Below are 18,909 nucleotides of genomic sequence, written 5' to 3' on the forward strand. Positions count from 1 at the left end.
TCAGAAAGAGAGACAGAGAGAATTGGCCAGTCCCTGTGAGTGTATGAGGGTGAGGCTGGATTCTCCAAGCAGCCAAAAAGCATGTGTTGTCTTGTACTGGCTGGGTTACATTTTTGCCTGTAACACCCAAGGCTATGCTTTGCTACTTTCGAATGTATTATAACTGTGTTTCTGCCTGTTATATGTTACTAGGGCTGCACCTGCACTGCAGCATGAATACAGTTTCATACCGCTTTAACTGTCATGACCCAATGCTCTGGAAACCGGGGATTTGTACTTTTGAGAGATATTTAGCTTTCAGTGCCAGAGAGCTCTAGTGCCACAACAAATTACAAATCCCAGCATTCCACGGGATGGAGCTATGACAGTTAAAGCAGCGTCAAATTGTATGAATTCTGCAGTGTACTGAATCAGTCTGAGCCAAGGGAAGGAGAGAGGAAGAATCACCTGGGTGACTGCTTTGTTCTGCCCTTTGTGTAATGTGGTGCATCCCATGAGGGCAGAGGAATCAGCAACAAAGAGGGAGGTATGGGTACTGATGTAATGAATTCTCTTCACTATCTGTTAAATATTCAAGATATTTGTTACTTAATGCTTTCATAAACACTTTAAAGGTAAAGGTAGTCCCATGACGAATATCTAGTCATAACCGACTGTGGGGGGCAGTGCTCAGTATTGTCTGAGGACTGCTCTGGTGGTCATCTGGCCAGCATGACTGCACTGAACGCTGTTACCTTCCCACTGAGAAGTGGTACATATCTATCTATTTGCATTTGCATGTTTTTGAACTGCTAGGTTGGCTGAAGCTGAGACTAGTGACAGGAGTTTACCCTATCATGCAGCACTCAGGCCTCAAACTGCCAACCTTCCAATTATCAGAACTGGCATCTTAACACAAAGCCACCAAATTCTTGTTGGTTGTTGTTGGTGTTGGTTATAACCTATAAAGCCCTACATGGCTTGGGCCCAGGCTACCTTGAGGACCGTCTCTCCCCATACATTCCGCCCCGCACCCTCAGAATATCTGGGCAGCAACTACTGAGGGTCCCAGGGGCTAGATTAGTCTCCACAACAAGGAGATCATATTCCATCGTCGCCCCAACCCTCTGGAATACGCTGCCCATTGAGCTCCGCTCGGCCACCTCCCTGGCCCAGTTCAGGAGGGAGTTGAAAACCTTCCTGTTCCGATCAGCATTCCCCAACACAAGTTCCAGCTAGTCTCCCCCCCTCTGACAGCAAGGGTAGCTGGCTGATGGGGTTTTTAATACTGATTTTAATAGTTTATTGTATTTGTATTGTTGTCTTCTTGTTGATGTATGTATTGTATTGTTTTGATTTGCTGTTCACCGCCCTGATCGTGGGAAGGGCGGTATACAAATAAAATTTTTATTATTATTATTATTATTGTTAAGCTCTTTAACAAGCTATAAAGTTATAGCTTCTTGACCAAGGGCATGTGAACAACAAAGATTCAACCCATGTTCATCTAGGATTTTTTTTTTTTTCACTGTCTGGATGCCCTCTTCAGGTGGTGAAAATAATCTAGGATGAATCTCTGTTGTTCACATTCATCCCAAATACACCCAATTAAATTTGGGAGGGGCTGCAAAAAAAACCCCACTTATCCTGGGATAATTGATATTGGAGTTTTTTCTGAGCTTTTAAAGAAAACATCTGTATTGTCGGCACTGTGAATAACCAATGCGAATAGACCCGGGATAATTCAGAGTTAAACTCTGCATGCCTTCAATGCATTTCAAATACATTCACATCTTCAACAGATCCATGGTCAGAAAGTGCTGCCCCTTTCCCAGTGGAAGAGCCACCGCTGAAACCAAGAGAGGAGAAAAGAGCCAGAGATGGAAAAGGGAGAGAGAGAAAAAGATGCTGACTCCTTCAAATGGTGCGAGGAGGAGCCTCTGCCCAGCTGAAAGGTGCTGGCACATGTGAGCAACTGAACTTGCATAGATATGGAGACATGTGGTTTGCAGTGAGATGTGGTTCCATAGTGTGAATGACAAACCCTGAATGCGTGAGTGAGGTTATTCACATTGTTCCACTGAAAAAATGACATCTGAATCCTCTTGCTTTGTTTTCCCTCCAATTGCCACCCCAAAATGCAATCTATCCTTCCCTCCTCTTTGGATCTCCTTGCTCTGCCTCTGTTTTCAACCCCAAAATGCCATCTATCCTCACCTCAGAATGCCACCTCTGCATCCTCTTGCTTTGCCACCTCAGAATGCCTCACATAACATACATATACATAGCAAAAGCATTCTGTCAATTTGCCAGATTGAAAGAGAAACATTTGTAACATTCGCATTGTAGCATTCGCATATTACACACACACACACACACACACACACACACACACAGACAATTTTTTTTTAAAAAAAACCTCTTGCAAAGTGAGATGCCATGCTGGGAGCAAGCAAATGAAAGGGAAATGTAGCACAAGCAGACACACTATCAAAATGTATCAATAGAACTATTCGCATAGTCTGTCAAAAAAAATACAAAGAAAAAAGAGAGAGAGAGAGAAAACTGCCTGCGAGAGGAGAGGCATGTTCACGCTCTCTGCCCTCCCTCTGACTTAATCCCTCCCCTGAACTTGACCCTTCGTTCTGCTCCTTCCTCCTCCTCCTCCTCCTCTTTTGCCCTGATCCTGTCCTCCATGGCACCATTCCTCCTGCTCTTTCCTCCTCCTCCTCCTTCACCCCGACGAAGGGGAGGCATGTTCCGCCCTCTGCAGTCCCTCTCACCTAATCCCTCCCCTGAACTTGACCCTTCGTCCTGCTCCTTCCTCCTCCTCCTCTTCCTCCTTCGCCCTGATCCTGCCCTCCATGGCTCCCTTCCTCCTGCTCCTTCCTGCTCCTCCTCCTTTGCCCTGATCCTGCCCTCCATGGCTCCCTTCCTCCTGCTCCTTCCTCCTCCTCCTCCTCCTTCACCCTGATGAAGGGGAGGCATGTTCTGCCCTCTGCCCTTCCTCTGACCTAATCCCTCCCCTGAACTTGACCCTTCGTCCTGCTCCTTCCTCCTCCCCCTCCTCCTCTTTTGCCCTGATCCTGCCCTCCATGGCACCATTCCTCCTGCTCCTTCCTCCTCCTCCTCCTTCACCCCGATGAAGGGGAGGCATGTTCCGCCCTCTGCACTCCCTCTCACCTAATCCCTCCCCTGAACTTGACCCTTCGCCCTGCTCCTTCCTCCGCCTCCTCTTCCTCCTTTGCCCTGATCCTGCCCTCCATGGCTCCCTTCCTCCTGCTCCTTCATCCTCCTCCTCCTCCTTCACCCTGATGAAGGGGAGGCATGTTCTGTCCTCTGCCCTCCCTCTGACCTAATCCTTCCCCTGAACTTGACCCAAACATGACCGGGGCCAAGTTCATATTTGCCAAGACCAGGTTTTTCTCAAAAGATACAGGTAAAACTCCACTTTCAAAAGACCTGTGCCAAGGGGCATTTGCCCCTGAACAGGTGTGCAAACCTCAAATTCAGATATAGAAGAATCAGGGCCAATATGAACTTCCTGCTTTTAATCCAGTTCCTGAACTGGAGTAAACGGTAGTCTGAATGGCCCCATTGCGAGTTTTAAGGATAAAACTCACAATTGAAGACTTTATGAAAAATTGTGAATGGTTTATGGACTTTTTGAGCAACAAGAAATCTAATGATATAATAATTTGTGGTGATGTCTATTAGTAATTTTAGTAGAATTATTTAGTTGGATCTGTAAAGGTAGAATAATTTCTTTTCTCCCCCCCCCCCTTTTTTTTTTTATTACAGTCAGAATTGGGAGGTCAGAGCCCTCCTATGCATCAATTATAGGTCTTTTTTTCTTTTCTCTTTCTCATTCTCTTTCTCTCTCTTTCCATTCTTTCTTTCTTTTTCTTTTCCCCCTTCTTTTTCTCTTCTTTGTCTTTCCCGCTCTGGTTTTTTAAATCTCTGATTGTATATTATTTTGACTGTAAATTAGATTGTTATTGTCAAACATTAATTAAAAACAGTCACAAATTATTTTAATAATTTGTTGTTTTAGATTTCTGTAGGGAACCAATGGAATTCTACATGATGATGAACTCTTACTCCCATCATATGTCACCACTGGCCAGGTGAGTGGGAGATGAGAGTAAGTGGAGTCCAACAACATCCAAACAGCCAAAAGCTTCCCATCCCTCTTTAAGGTAAGAATAAGAATGGAGAGATCACTTTATTTTCTTCCCAAAACAACACCAAAGAGTCTTCCTTTCTTGAACTGAATCACCTTGAAGCCAGCTGCACCAAGGAGTGCATTGTACTCAGATGAGGTCCGTTCTTTTCCTTTAGTGTAAAGCAACATCAGTATGGAGTAGATGTGGGCTTCTAAAGGCCCATTTCTGTCTTCATTGAGAATTGTGTCCACTATTAACACACCACCTCCTGTTAAGTGAGTTGGGAAAGAGATAATATCATTACCTATTTCTACACCTTTTTGGAAAGTTTTGAACATGGTTCCTCTCATAATAAAAACTTATATACTGTGTGCCAGTATATAAAGAAATAAGATGTGTTTTCTGGTTCTCAAGGTTTTTGGCCCACAATGACTTCTACATATACAGATGCACACCTCAGAACCCATGAATGGGAAATCTTAATCTTCCCATCACTATCTAGTTAAATATAATGATAATGGGGGGTGGGATCATTTGGAGGGTGAGATAGGAATAGCAAGGGACTACAGTTAGTCTGCAACATCAACAGGGATTAGGGGCACAGCCTCCTCCCCTGCAAAAGTGAAGAAAAGCACAATTTAATTAAATACAAATTGTAAATGCTGTTTTTAAAAAAATCTAAGAGCATACGTCTCTAAGAATCTCTAGGTTCTCCAGCATGACTCTGCGGTGGAAGCTGACCATACAATCACACTGGAAGACCTACAGATTCCTAGCGAGAACATATTAATCAAATCAATGAATCATCAAATATGCAAATGGAAAACCAGTGAATGTGGGTGGGTAACTGTACACTGATACTGCCATTTCCCATGGTGTCTAGAAGGCAAAGGTTTCCTCCCTGCAGCCCAGGTCAATGACTTCCCTCCATCTTTGGGGCCCAGAAAGGGAACTGCTACAAATTGTGTAGTCTTCCTTGGCAGCAAGATCTCATACACAGTGTTTCCACTCTTGTAAAAAACAACCACAACAGTTTTTATACTATAGTTTCCACAGTTCCATTGAAAACTCTATATCCTGGTGTATTTGTCCAGGCTAGATGAACTCTTTACCAAATTCCAACCATATTAAGAAAGGACATATTCTTATATCTTCTCAGAAATAGAACAGCCCCAGAATATGCAGAGGTTCACTATATAGAAAAGGACCAATAGTGACACAATGGCTCCAATAACCACTCAGGAACAATGTTCCTGCAATGCAGTGGTTTATCCTGGCTCTGATAGTTATGTTGTTGGACTGCAACTCCAGCATTTCTCACCATTAGCTGTGCTTATGAAGGATGATAGAAAAAGCAATTCAAAAGCAAATGGAGTACTATACTTTGCCCACCCCTCCTTTAACTGATTATTATAACAGAATAATTTGATCCCACCTCAAATTAGATGATGAAAACTTTCTTCGCAACATGAGTCATTTACTGTTGCTTCTAGGGCAGGTCAGCCCATGGGTTAATGGCCCTATGTAGATAATGGGCCTGAGAATATTGTATTCACTTGATACTTTGAAGACACTGGAAGAAGGAAGGATGCTTCCAGAGAGCAAAAAGAAAGAAAGAAAGAAATTTCAAGGAGGAAATCTAAATACACATACCAGGTTTACAGGCCTTGTTTAATTTATTTAGCAGAGTTACACATTTCTCATCATCCCAGCCATGAAGAACTCTAGCCAATGTATACAGATCAGCTTCTGGAACTTGATCATTAAAAAAATCACCTGCAGTATAAGAAGACATCAATTATTTCAACCTTCTGGAAAACACTTTTTATATCTAGAACTATAATGAGCCTTCTCTATCTGTCAGAGTTTCCAGGATACCCTCCCCCTCCCATGTACATATAAAAAAATGGAGCTGCCCAAATCGATATTTAAAATTTAAAATCACTGCCACCTCCCCTCCCTCCCCTGTGCCCATGGCTGATGGAAATCAATCCGAGGAAAGGGTTAGTAAGGGACATAGAAGCCACAAGTCCTGGAGCTTGAGGCTTTTTGCAGCTACCTTCCTCCATCCTAAAGCTTTAGCCTGGTGCAGGAAGGATGTTTTTGGATGAAGGTTTTATTATGCTTCAGCACAGAAGATACAGTTTTGACCAGCATCATTCCATGATTGACTTCATCGGGGGTGTTCCCATTGGCTTATATTCCATGCTACAAATCGATTCCAAGGTACATCGTTCCTATTAGAAACCGAATTAACTCTAGAACAGTTCTAGAGCAACCCGCAATCGTTCCCACTAAAATGCGAATCGTAAAGCGGATTTTAATTTAATCCGTGTTAAAGGCGTATAACCCATGTTAAAAAAAATAGAAGGGTCGAACCTACATTTTTTCCTTGATCCGAGATAGGAATTGGATTATTGAAGTAGAAACGATCAGCCTCAGAAATCGGGTTAGCTGGATGGGAGGAGCGGAGCGTGATGGGCTGGCTCGGGGGAGTCTCCCTTTCTTGTCCCCATCCGTCGTGGCAGTCGCCATCTTTGCTTCCCTCACCCCTTTGTCCACTGATAAGGATTTTTTTATTTTTTAATTTAATGGTTTACAGGCGCTTAATCTCTTCAGCGCTTTAAGCGCCTGAAGTCCCGGCCACTCAAGCGCCTGCATCTGCCAAAGGACTCTTAAAGTAGGGTTGCCATAAGTCTGGACCTCCTAACCTGGACAAATGTAGGAAAAATGTAAGACAAAATTTTCAAATGCCTTCGGTTTGGGAAGGCAAGGAGGGAAAGAGAAATGGCCCGTGCCAACTTCTCCTTCCCTCCTTGTCACCTCAGACCCAAGGCAGCGCTGCCTTCGGTTTGGGAAGGCAAGGAGGGAAAGAGAAACGGCCCGTGCCAACTTCTCCTTCCCTCCTTGCCATCTCAGACCCAAGGCAGTGCTGCCTTCAGTTTGGGAAGGCAAGGAGGGAAAGAGAAACGGCCCGTGCCAACTTCTCCTTCCCTCCTTGCCACCTCAGGCCCAAGGCAGCGCTGCCTCCCCCAGCCTGGGGTCTTTCTTCCAAGGCAAGTGCTTTGGGGAGGCAGTTTTCTCTCCCTCAACCATCCTTCCCCACAAATAATTGCAGGACTCATAGGCACTTTAAGCGCCTCCTCATTGGCTCTTTTATAACAAACCATGAAATTTAAAAGTGACGTTATAATGACGTTGCTTTGATTGACAGCCCCAAAATGGTGAGTGGGAACGAAATAAGGCTAAAACCGGTTTGTATATACACTGTTTTATTTGAATAGGAACGAAAGAAGATCACTTAAAGCGAATCAGTTGGTAAATGAGAACGAAGAAAAAAAAGCGATTCGGAACGTGGGATACAACCAGGGTTATTTTGAATCGATTTAACTGATACCGGTGTATTTTAAAGCATTGTAAATTGCAAGTGGGAACACTGCCACTATCTGAAGGGGCTCAAAGCTCCAAGTGCCAAGCGCTTGCTAACTCCCCTGCTAACTCCTTCCTGGAACTGACTTCCAAGGGGGGAAAAGAGCGATGGCAGCAAGCCCCAAGTGCAAGGCACACATTCTTCCTGCTTGCTGTTGTGAGGACACCAGCCCCCACCTCTGTCTTTTGAAGGAAAGAGCAGAATTACCACAGCCAAAAAAGAAAGAGTGTTTGCCTGGCGTTCAGGTCTTGTCACCACAGCATCCACTATTGCCTGGGACAGCTTTTCAGTTTGCCTGCAATCAATCACAGGTAAAAAACAAACAAACAACTCTTTCTTCATTTCAATCTGCAGTTGCTCAAATTTGCAGACACTGAACCCATGGATACTGAGGCCATACGCTAAGCAGCTTTATTGCCTGTAGCAAAGGATAGGAACCCTTATGCCATTCCATGTACAGGAGCAATGCTGGTTTGAGAGCAGAATTTTACTTTACCACTGTTGAAAAGATAACGTCTTCCCCTGTGCTGAGGTCCGCAGGTTAGACTTAGACCAGTTTGGAAGGTGTATTATAAACTGTGAGGCACACATAGAGCAGAGGGGATGGCTGTGAGCGCAAGAGGGGTGGTTAGAGAACTGCCATGCTTTCTCCCAGCATCTGGTGCCTGAGGTAATTGCCTGACTCTGACTAATGGAAAGCCTTGTGAAAGTGACAACTGTAGGAACATTACAGCATTTGTATTATTCAGAGTACAGTGGGACTAGTACAATATGAGTGTATGGTAGGAATAGGAGTACTCTGAATATGAGGTATTAAAACGGGAAAGTTACCTTTTCTGTTTCTGGAAATCCATCTTGGGATAGGGAAGGAGATAGACAAAATGAGCTGAGCAATACTTGTTAACAATAAAGTTATCTGTCATGTATTTTGGATAAACTGTCAACTATTCCTGAGGCTGGACAAAGGTGAACAAAGAGACAAACCAGCTTCATTAAGCAACGAGTTATTGTAGCACCTTTTAGATTAATTGTGCAAAAGATGTTGTAGCACAAGCTTTCTAAGGAGATTTTCAGATGGGGAAAAAAGCCGAGAGTGAAAGACATTCTCCCAGTAAAGTCGTGCAATTGCACTGAAGATTTTCAGATGATGTCACACTGATCCAGGACTTCTTCTAGGAAGAACCAGGAATGCTCCAGCAACAAACTATTCATGGGAAAGCCCTGTAAATGGTTTGTAGCTGGAGCATTCCTGGTTCTTCCCAGAAGAAGCTAGGGATCAGTGCGACGTTGTCTGAAAATCTTCGGCACAATTGTGTGACTTTGCTGGGAATATCCCTTTTACTCCTGCCCCTACCATCTGAAAATCTCCATACACCTGGGACCAAAATACAATGCAGAAATAATCCTGTGAGAGACCACTTTAACTGCCCTGACATAATACTTGGCAATCCCAGGAACTGTCGTTTTGTGAGACATTTAGCCATATCTTGTCAGAGAGCTCTAGTGCCATAATAAACTACAATTCCCAGGATTCCATTGCACTGAACCAGGGCAGTTAAAGCAGCCTCAAACTGGATTATTTCTTCAATGTGCTTTGGACCTTGGTCTACTTTCTCAGATGCATGGAGTGAACAGAGGAAGCAGATCAAGTCTGTGAAAGTTTATGCACAACTTCTTTTGCACAGTCAAAAATGCCACAAGATCTCTTTGCATACTGATATCCCAGATTAACTTGGCTATGAAGTTTATCGCATGGGGGTTAAACCGCTCCCCAGCACGTTCTAATGGGGGCGAGCGGGGGCGCGCACGGAACGCGATGGGCACCGGATGGGGCCCAAAACGCGACTTTATCGCACGGGGGGACACCGCCGCTGCCGCGCGTTCCCATCGCGTCCCAATTCGCTTCCAGAGGGCGCCATTTCTGGGGACGCTTTGAAACAGTTTGCAGAAATGGCGCCCTCTGGAACCGAATTGGGACGCGATGGGAATGCGCGGCGGCGGCGTCCCCCCATGCGGTAAAGTCGCGTTTTGGGCCCCATCCGGTGCCCATCGCGTTCCGTGCGCGCCCCCGCTCGCCCCCGTTGGAACGCGCTGGGGAGCGGTTTAACCCCCATGCGATAAACTCTAGTGTCTCTGAAATCAGCTTCTTTAACTCAGAAGTGTCCTCACCATCTAAGAAAGATACCTAAGGATAGAAAGAGGGGGAGAATGTTGATTGTCTCAGGAAATCCATCTTAGGATAGGAAAGGAGATAGACCAAAGGAGTGGAGCAATACAGTAGTTGGTTACAAGAAAGCTGTCTATCATGCATGTTATGTAAACTACAAACATTTCCTGAGGCTGAACAAAGAGGACCAAAGAGACAGCCCAATTTCTTTAAGAGGAAAGAAGTGACCTCAAAATCCAAGAAGGCATTTGGCCTAATGATAGGAAGACAGGGGAAATGGAAGAGCTCATCTAATACCCAGTTGCCTCCTCTTCCACTGATCACTTTATGTAAGTATTGATGCTTCTCTGCTCCATAACTTAATGAAGTATACACTGGTGATCCCTGATGCTTTTTATACAGGTATCTGCCTTGTAGAGGGAAGTAGTATCTAAATTTTAAATCTAGCTATGTCTGCAAAAACCATATCTTACCACCCTGAAAAGTAATCCGCTGTTCCTCTGATGACGCAAGATGCTTTGTTGTTTCCACCACTTCAGGTAGGTCAAAAATGGTCACTTTAGAATTTGGGTACAATGAAATATATTTTTTCGCAAATGCATCACTACATCCTTTAAAAAAAAGAACAGAATGGAAAACAAACAAACAAATAAATGTCTTTTGAACTTCTTCCTAAATTTTCTGTATGAAATTTTGTTCAGGAATTTTAATTTCTTTTGAAACTAGGGTACAGATTATTATTATATATGGAAAGACATGACTCACTAAAAAAAAAAAAGACAATAATGCGTGGTAAAATAAAAGGCAGTACAAAAAGAGAATGACAGCATTCCAAATGGATGCACTCAATCCAAGAAAGCCACAGCTCTGAGTCTGCAGGACCTGAACAGGGCTATTGATGTTAAGGTGACTTGGAAGCCTCTCATTCATAGAGTCAGCCTGAGATGAAGTTATTTTTATGCCAGTTATGAACAACAAAAGAACATGGTTGTGATACCACTCAGTGGCATCACTAGGGTTGGTGTCACCTGATGCAATAACCCATGGTGTCACCCTCTCCCTCACTGACCTCCCATTACGACACCATACAGAATCCTTAGTAATGCTTTTTTTGTACTGTTACTCACAAAATGTAATTCCCATATAGTGGCATCACTAGGGTTGGTGTCACCAAGTGTGGCTCCAGCTATTCATTCAAAATGCTGCCAATGCTGCCGGGCGACTGCATCCTGGCTGCATCCCAGCTCTGAACAACATCAGTGAGTCGATTTGCAAACACGGGAGCTGCCCTTCCCAGATTCTTCTCCCTTTCCCTCTCTTACTAGCAGCAGCAATTTTATCCAGTTTGGGGGGGGGGGGAAGCAACAGAAAGCTTCCATGGAGCTCTTGAGTTTCTCCTTTCAGTTTTGCATTCAGAAGAAATGGGGGAAAGATGAATGTTGAATGAAGAGCTGGAGGGATGGTGAATACCCATGTTTTCTGGCCCTTCAGAGCCTGCTGCTGTGAGACAGACTCTGAGATACACACACACACACACACACACAGAGGGAGAGAGAGAGAGAGAGAGAGGGAGGAGGGTGCAATGGTGTTCCTCGTTCTCTTCCCGCTTTTCTCTCACTAGCTCTTGGTTCTACCATATTTAATTTGCCGCCGATGCCACCAGGTGATTACAACCCAGCTGCACTGGCAACAAATTAAGTATGATAGAATATGGGGTATTTATTGCCTGTAGCAACCCACAACTCAACTGTATCCCATTGGGGAGCAGTTGAGTTTTTTTGTCAGTGCAGTAATCTGTTATGGCTTGCCCAGGTTCATCCAGTGAATTTTCATTGCTGAGTGGGGATATGAACCCTGGTCTCCAGAGTCATAGTACAGCACTCAAACCACTACACCATGCTGGCTCTTGAATAAAGGAAATAATCTGTATTAAAGTAATGATAGAACATACAGTGGTACTGAGGTAGAGCTATACTACTTTTGCCACCAAAGAATCACAGGGATGAAAGTCAACTTAACAGGCCATCCCCCAAATCAATAGTGTTGAAATTCCAAATAAAGAAAAGCAGCTTTTTAAGTAAAATTTCTGCTACTTACCTCCCAAATCACAAACAATGTGGAAACAAGAAAGATCCATTGCAGACATTACTTCCTCACCATACAGACTCCAGGCATCCTCGAGGGCACTGGAGAATCTTTGCAGCTCTTCCTTTGAACTGGGAAATCAAAATCAGAATGAAAGATAAGCAGAAAGAATGGCTGAATACAAAGTCTGACATGTAGCTGCAAACATGCAGGATAACACTTGTAATAAGCAAAAAAGAATACCATTATCAACAATTTTGCATGGCTATTGGGATTCTGATTTCAAATGTTTTAAAAATAATAAGCAAACTAACCCCATTTGACCTGTTAGGTCACTCAGTACTATAACAGAGAGCTTCACAACAAGCCATGAAAGTACTGGACATGATCCTAAAGTGTCAAAATATACAACTGAAAACAAAAGCTAGAATAATCAAATTCATTGTATTTCCCATCACCATGTATAGATGTGAGAGCCAGACAGTAAAAAAAGCAAATAGGAGGAAAACTCATTTGAGATGCAGTGCAGGAAAAGAGTACTGAGGATACCATGGACAGCAAAAAAGACAGAACATATCAAGCCTGAACTTTCCACGGAAGTCTATGGTGCGTTACAGACCACCCAGAAGGGGAAGTCTCACGCCGCTGCCGGTTGCTCCGCGAGGGAGCCGCAGCAGCCAAACCGCGCGGCTCCCTCGCGGAGCAAAAAGAAGCCCCAAAATGGCGCTTCTTCCCACGGTGCAGATATGACGCCACAAGGTGCCAATGGCACACTCGCAGCATCATATATGCTGTGCACGTGCGGATGCAGTGCGTCCGCTACGTAGAGATGGCGGCCCCCGTGTGGAACAGGCGCCGCCATTTTGTACAGACTGGGTCTGTATTAGGGTTAGGGGCATCTGGAAAGGACGCCACTTTCTAATCCTAATACAGACCCAGTCCGTACTTTATGCCCGTTTGTAATGGGCCAATATGACAAAAATGAGGCTGTCATATTTTGGCTGCATGATAAGAAGGCTCGGCTCACTGGAAAAGTGAGTCATGCTGAGGAAGGTGGAAGGCAGCAGAAACATAGGAAGACCTCATGCCAGATGCATAGACTCAATCAGGGAGAATTCAAGCCTGAATTTACAGGACTTGAGAAGAGCAGTGGAGGACAGAGGGGCTTGGAGATGTCTCATCCACAGGGTCACCATTAGTTGGGCTTGACTCAAGGGCAGCTAACAACAACAAACAAAAATGTTTTGCATAGTTATGCAAGGTTTACATTATCCTAAAGAAGGTATCTTCAGGTATCAGATACAAAATACTAGTTACCTGCTCGTGGCTTTATAAAAATCTTTTTCTGAAGTGCCACATATTGATTGGATCTGTTCTTTTCCTTCCCTGAAATAGAAGAACAACTGGGTCACTTGGATATCTCTCATTAATACAGTTGCTGTAAATAAAAAAGCAACTTGAAAGCAACTTTCCCAACCTTTAGAGGTTATTTGCAGTTCACTCCTTACCTCACAGCCTGTGCCAAGTACTGTAAATTTGGATAGAAGTGCTCAGAGCAGAACTTCATGTATTGATACTGAGACTTAGGGCTTGATTTAGCAAGGCAGAGGTTGGCAAGGTCTGTGTTTCCATAAAGACCTTAAAATAAAGGAGATAAAACATTCTATTGTAAAACCATGAGAGAAATAAAATAAGAGATAGGTGAAAATAGGGAGAGCAGCCCTAGTGGAATCAAGTGTTGCATAATGACTCTGGAGACCATGGTTCATATCCCTGCACAGTCATGGAAAAACCACCGGGTGACCTCTGGGTAGGACACACTTTCTCAGCCTCAAAGGAAGGCAAAGCCATATACACCCCCGAACAAATCTTGCCAAGAAAACCCCATAAGTCAGAAATTACTTGAAGACAACAAGGTTTGTCAGATCTCAAGACCTGTTCCTGAGTCTCCAGTTTTCACTGGTCACCTCCAGGCAGGAGACAAGGGTACAAATTCTGTAGTTTTGGGGGCTCAGCTCTAAGTAAGAGGAAATTTGCAAGGATTAATTTACTGGTTGCCAAAACTTGTCAATATACTTCAAGGTGTCCATGGTTTATTTACTTAGGGCCTTATCACACGTGAAACAGGAGCTCCAATTCAAAGTCCTTCTGAAGCGAGGGGGTAGCAGAGTCACTTCGGATCCAAAGCAATTCACGTGATGTATTATCATACCTGAGGAATGAAACTGTGGTCTCTATTTGGGAAAAGCAGACTGAGTGCACATTGTATTACCATACCAAAGGGATTCAACGATTCAAATTGGCACCCTTGCGCATGGTCAGTGGGGCTCTGGATGCTGACATCCTTTCCTGCCCCCTCCTTAGCTGTCATCCTTCATCAGGGTGAAGGAGGAGGCAGGGAATGATGGAACAGGTGGCAGGGTGGCAGAGGCAGCAAGATCGGCGTGAAGGAGCAGGCGGGGGATGATGGGACAGGTCGCAGGGGGTCACTGGGGGCAAGATAGGGTTGAAGGAGGAAGCAGAGGATGATGGGACAGGTGGCAGAGTGGCAGAGGGGGTGAGATCAGGGGGAAGGAGGAGGCAGGGGATGATGGGACAGGTGGCAGAGTGCCAGAGGGGGTGAGATCAGGGTGAAGGAGGAGGCAAGGGATGTTGGGACAAGTGGCAGGGGGTCACTGGGGGCAAGATTGGGGTGAAGGAGCAGGCAGGGGATGATGGGACAGGTGGCAGGGGGTCACTGGGGGTGAGATCGGGGTGAAGGAGGAGGCAGGGGATGATGGGACAGGTGGCAGGCTGCCAGAGCGGGTGAGATCAGGGTGGAGACAGGGGATGATGGGACACGTGGCAGGGGGTCACTGGGGGCGAGACTGCGGTGAAGGAGCAGGCAGGGGATGATGGGACAGGTGGCAGAGTGCCAGAGGGGGTGAGATTGGGGTGAAGGAGAAGGCAGGAGATGATGGGAAAGGTGGCAGGGGGTCACTGGGGGCAAGATCGGGGTGATCTTCCACACCAGACCAATTCAAAGTGAAATCATAGTGAGCTTGTAAACAATTTTTGTGAATTGTTACCAAATTCACAAAAATGAGGAGTCACTCTGAATTGACTGTGGATCCGCCTTGGAACGACCCCCCCCCCCCATAGAAAGCAATCATATCTGATCACATTATAATATGAATACGCATGGCTGGACCCGCAGTGATTCCAGATCTGAACTGCAAAATCCCTCGTGTGATAAGGCCCTTAGTTTCTTCTTTCCCTCTCTGTCTTTGTGGCAGAGGGCCTCAGTCTCTGTTCTGCTCTACATACAGCTACTAGCTAGAAGCCAGTAGTCTAGATTTAAACATTATTTATAGGAAGTGAGAGGGAAGTATGCCCTCATTTCACCTTGATCTGGGAAAAACTTCTTTAGCTAAGTCTTAATTTGCAAATGGGAAGATACGTTCGGTGTGTGTGTTCGAACAACAAGCTGTGAGCCACTGTGACTGGTACTTAATGCATAACTGGGAGCATTCCCTAGGTTGCAGGTTTTGGCCCAGAAACCTCAAGGTCTGGGATCATCTTGACTACACAATTCAGTGTATTGCCATCAAGGGGTAACCCAAGTTCCTTCCTTCTTCTAATATGGTTACCTTCATTGTTCTTCCTCTCCATTCTTAGTAACTTCAAACCCACACAGGCCTCCAGCAGCCTCTCCATTCCTACATGGCTGGTACCCAGGCGTTCAGCAATAGCTGCAGAGGTCAATGTGTCTCCTGACTCCAAAAGTAGGTCAAACACTCCAAGTTCACTAGCAGTAAATATAATCTGCAAAGAAAAGAGGTATGTGTACAAAAAGGGAAAATTCAGATACTTGGCAGTTATAAAGGTTAACACTGGGGCTCAACAGATGGGCGGCTCTGTGCCTCTCGTCTTTTCCCCTATTGGTGCTGCAGCAGCCGCACGTTCAACACCGACACGCTGCCAAAAAGAAACAATCTAGAGCGGCTTCTTTTTTGCAGCACCAGAAATAGGAAAGGGCGCCACCATGACGCCACTTACTGTTTGTGACGTGTGGATACTGCACAATCATGGTGGCCCCCGTGTGGACTGGAGGCCGCCATAATGGTACCGTTGCCACACACTAGAGTTCAGGAGTGTGCTGTTGCCACACACTCCCGAACCCTAGTTTCAGCCTGGTTATGGCGCTTCCCATCCATCTGTACCAGACACCAGGCATTTGTTACTATTATTGCTGTTATGGTCCATTTTTACATTTGTAAGGGATTAACAAACAGTGAGTGCAACCCTTCAGGTGTCTCAGTTTGGTAGGGACAGTCCCAATTCGTCTGTTCCACTTTTTTTAGCTGCTTTTAAAATGCCCCAGTTTCCATCTCGTCTTTCCACATTTCCTTTTTATCCTCAGTTAACTTCAGCTGCTGCAAACTGAGTTCAAAGTGCCAGAGTAGTTTATAGTCAATGAACTCAGCTGGGAGGAATGGAGGAGGTGAAAACTTGACCTTCCTCATGGGCTCAAGAAAAAGCAAATTGCTGCAGTTTGTGCATTCTTCCACATTAATAATTTTTGCTGTTTTGACCATGTTCTGATGTTGCTTGAAATATAGCAAAGTATAGTAGGAAACCAAGGGAGAGTTGCAACTTTAGAACAACATCATGTGGAGCCCTGTAAATTCTGTAAATAAGACAGATAAATAGTATAGTAGAAGCTTAAACCTTCTGGACTCCTCTAAGAAAGGAAAGTCAAAGTACAAAAGTAGGACACGGATTACTGCATATGGCTTTTTAACTGTGAATACTCTGGGAAGGAAACAGCTTGGGCGATAAACATCACACCATGATGCCTCTGACCCATAGCCACCATGTTTCCCACCCATCTCTTTTCATTCAGGGAGGAAACCGTGAATGACCTGACAGTCATACAAGTCTGCAGGTGTGAATGTTGCTCCTAGTCAGTTGTGCAATTGCCAGACACATGGTGTTTGTTTTATTGGTTTGTTCTTTCTTGATTATATATGAACTAAGGGGGGCACCTCAAATTAATATTGCACTTTGGGCTGTTGTCCTTCCAGCCTTTCATAAAGTTCAGTTAAAGTGCCTGATTAAGCAGTCCTGATTAAAAAGTCTCCCTAAAATGACAGGACAGTGAGGGAGAATAGGAATTAGTCTGCTATAAGTCTGGGATTCAGCAGAGGCTGAGGTCTGGAAGCAAGCTGGCTTGCAGGACTGAGTGAAGGAAGCACAAAAGTGCTCTCAAAGCCAGTCAACTTTCTCCTCACCCCACTTTTCCACCCCTCTCTGTCATGTCTATTCTGCCTATGTGAAAAAAAAGAGTGTCAAAAGAAAAAATGAAAATATATACACACATTTCCAGTGTTTTCTGACGCTACCCTAATCACTACTTTGTGAATAGCCGTACCTTTTATGGCATGCATTTTATATCCATTGCAACATTTTAAAGCCAGGATACACATAGCAAAGTGATATAGGAGTTTATCGCATTGCCAAAAAACAAAATAAAACAAAAACCCAAAAAACAACTTACCCCTCCCAGGACAGAGTCGCTTCCAGGATGCATACAGTAATTATTGCATTAAAAATGCTGCTGATGCCACCGGGTGACTGCATCCCAGCTACTCTCAGCCAGGTGATTTGGAAAGATGGGAGCTTCTTTACTAAGCCCAAAAGCATTTTTTCTTTGACTCTTTTTTCTCACATAGGCAGAATATGTCAGGTCCACCAGAAGGATGTGACCTTCAGATGAAACACTAAGTATAAGCTATCTGGAATGCATGTTTGATAAAATCTTTTTAAAGTGTCATTAAATAATTCTTTATTTGTCGTGTTATCATCAGCTTTATCCCCAGCTCAGTTATAGTAAGAACAAACAAACACAAACACACACACACACACAACATATTTAAGACAAGGTGAGATTCCTGCAATATTACTTTTAATGAAGCAAGGATGTACAAAAAGGACAGTTTTTCATGCCACACGTTCATTAAAAAAGTGAAGTTTTGATAGTTATTAAAGCTTTAACACTTGCATGCATGTTATCTACTAATCTTACCTTTGAAATTAAAAATCCATGTTGTTGCTGAAATAAGCTTTTAAGCATTTCTTCTTCAGAATCCATCCTTTTCCACTCCTTTCTCACACAAGTCCTGCTTAGATGATTGTGTGGTTTTAAACGTATCAAGGAAGAAACCTTTCTTTAGTGCCACAAGGAAGACCCTTTTATCTTCTTGCTGTGCTGTACTTGCTCAATGTCTCTATTGTGAAACATAGGAGCCTTTAAGAAATGGTTAACTGTTTGATGTCAAAAAATGGTGAACCAGATTTGCAAAACTGTGCCACAGTTGTCCAGAAAATTCGCATTTAAACTGAAATATGAGAAAAGAAAGAAGAAGAAAGAGCCAACTGACTACCTTTTGGGAAATGAGCAATAGTGACATTCAAGTAAAAAAGGAAGGCGGGGAAAAGTAGGAGTATGACAAGGATATAGGAGAATCTAAAATAAAAATTTGACAGCCTTCCAGAAAAGTTTGAAGAGTTTCAAAGAATTTGAAAAAGTGGAACACCAAAACTCACTCTGTAGAATCAAACTAGATGGCATGCTGAAGAAAATCAGATGAATACAACTGATATAGTACCAGGTAGACCAAGTGCTCAAGGCCCCCACATTTAAAGCACACAAAAAAATGTTGTTCACATGCATTTTTGAATGCATATTATTAGACGTGGGAGACTGACAAAAAGCCCACTTAACTTGGGATCATTGATGACAGAGGGTTTCCAAGTTCTTCTAAAATATTTGCATTCTCAGCTGTGTGAATAACTTGGGGGGTGATCGAGCAGGCATGAAAAAAAAGAAAAAGAAAAAATAATAGTTAAAAATGGTGTTCAATGGGTCTCTTCACACGTCAATCTATGCACGTGGAGCAGGGGGGAGGTTGCAGGGGGGCGTAATGTAATAGTAATAGTAAGTAAGTAATAGTAAGTTCTGAATGAGCTGTTCTCCTACCAGAGGTATGAAATACAATCCCTAGATATTTGAAAATCTTAACCTGCTCTATGTGTTGTCT

At 44.0% G+C, this 18,909-nt stretch overlaps 1 protein-coding gene across 2 annotated transcripts; it reads right to left on the reverse strand.

The window, feature by feature from the left end:
* Nucleotides 1–4,027: 4,027 nt before the first annotated feature.
* LOC149319282 (acetylserotonin O-methyltransferase-like) lies at nucleotides 4,028–18,087 on the reverse strand. 2 transcript variants are annotated; one of them, XM_089508021.1, is made up of 8 exons: nucleotides 17,895–18,087; nucleotides 15,457–15,631; nucleotides 13,336–13,465; nucleotides 13,145–13,213; nucleotides 11,840–11,958; nucleotides 10,216–10,353; nucleotides 5,799–5,921; nucleotides 4,028–4,413 (listed from the first exon to the last, which is right to left on the reverse strand). In XM_089508021.1, the coding sequence occupies exons 1-8, from the start codon at nucleotides 17,958–17,960 to the stop codon at nucleotides 4,205–4,207; spliced, it is 1,029 nt and encodes a 342-aa protein (XP_089364147.1). In that variant the 5' UTR covers nucleotides 17,961–18,087; the 3' UTR covers nucleotides 4,028–4,204. The 2 variants fall into 2 exon arrangements, with proteins under 2 accessions (XP_089364147.1, XP_089364148.1); XM_089508022.1 differs by having other exon boundaries at nucleotides 4,028–4,410; nucleotides 5,793–5,921.
* Nucleotides 18,088–18,909: the final 822 nt, after the last annotated feature.

The sequence above is a fragment of the Sceloporus occidentalis genome, unplaced genomic scaffold (assembly GCF_023333645.1).
Source record: "Sceloporus occidentalis isolate IW3139 unplaced genomic scaffold, rSceOcc1.0.p SCAF_2, whole genome shotgun sequence".
Lineage (NCBI taxonomy): Eukaryota > Metazoa > Chordata > Lepidosauria > Squamata > Phrynosomatidae > Sceloporus > Sceloporus occidentalis.

Coding starts and splice junctions, on each gene's coding strand:
- LOC149319282 (XM_089508022.1), bottom strand. CDS start 17,960: ATGGATTCTGAAGAAGAAATGCTTAAAAGCTTATTTCAGCAACAACAT. Junction 10,354..11,839: donor CATTGTTTGTGATTTGGGAG/GTAAGTAGCAGA, acceptor TTTTTTTTAAAG/GATGTAGTGATGCATTTGCG. Junction 5,922..10,215: donor GCGGATTACTTTTCAGGGTG/GTAAGATATGGT, acceptor CTTATACTGCAG/GTGATTTTTTTAATGATCAA.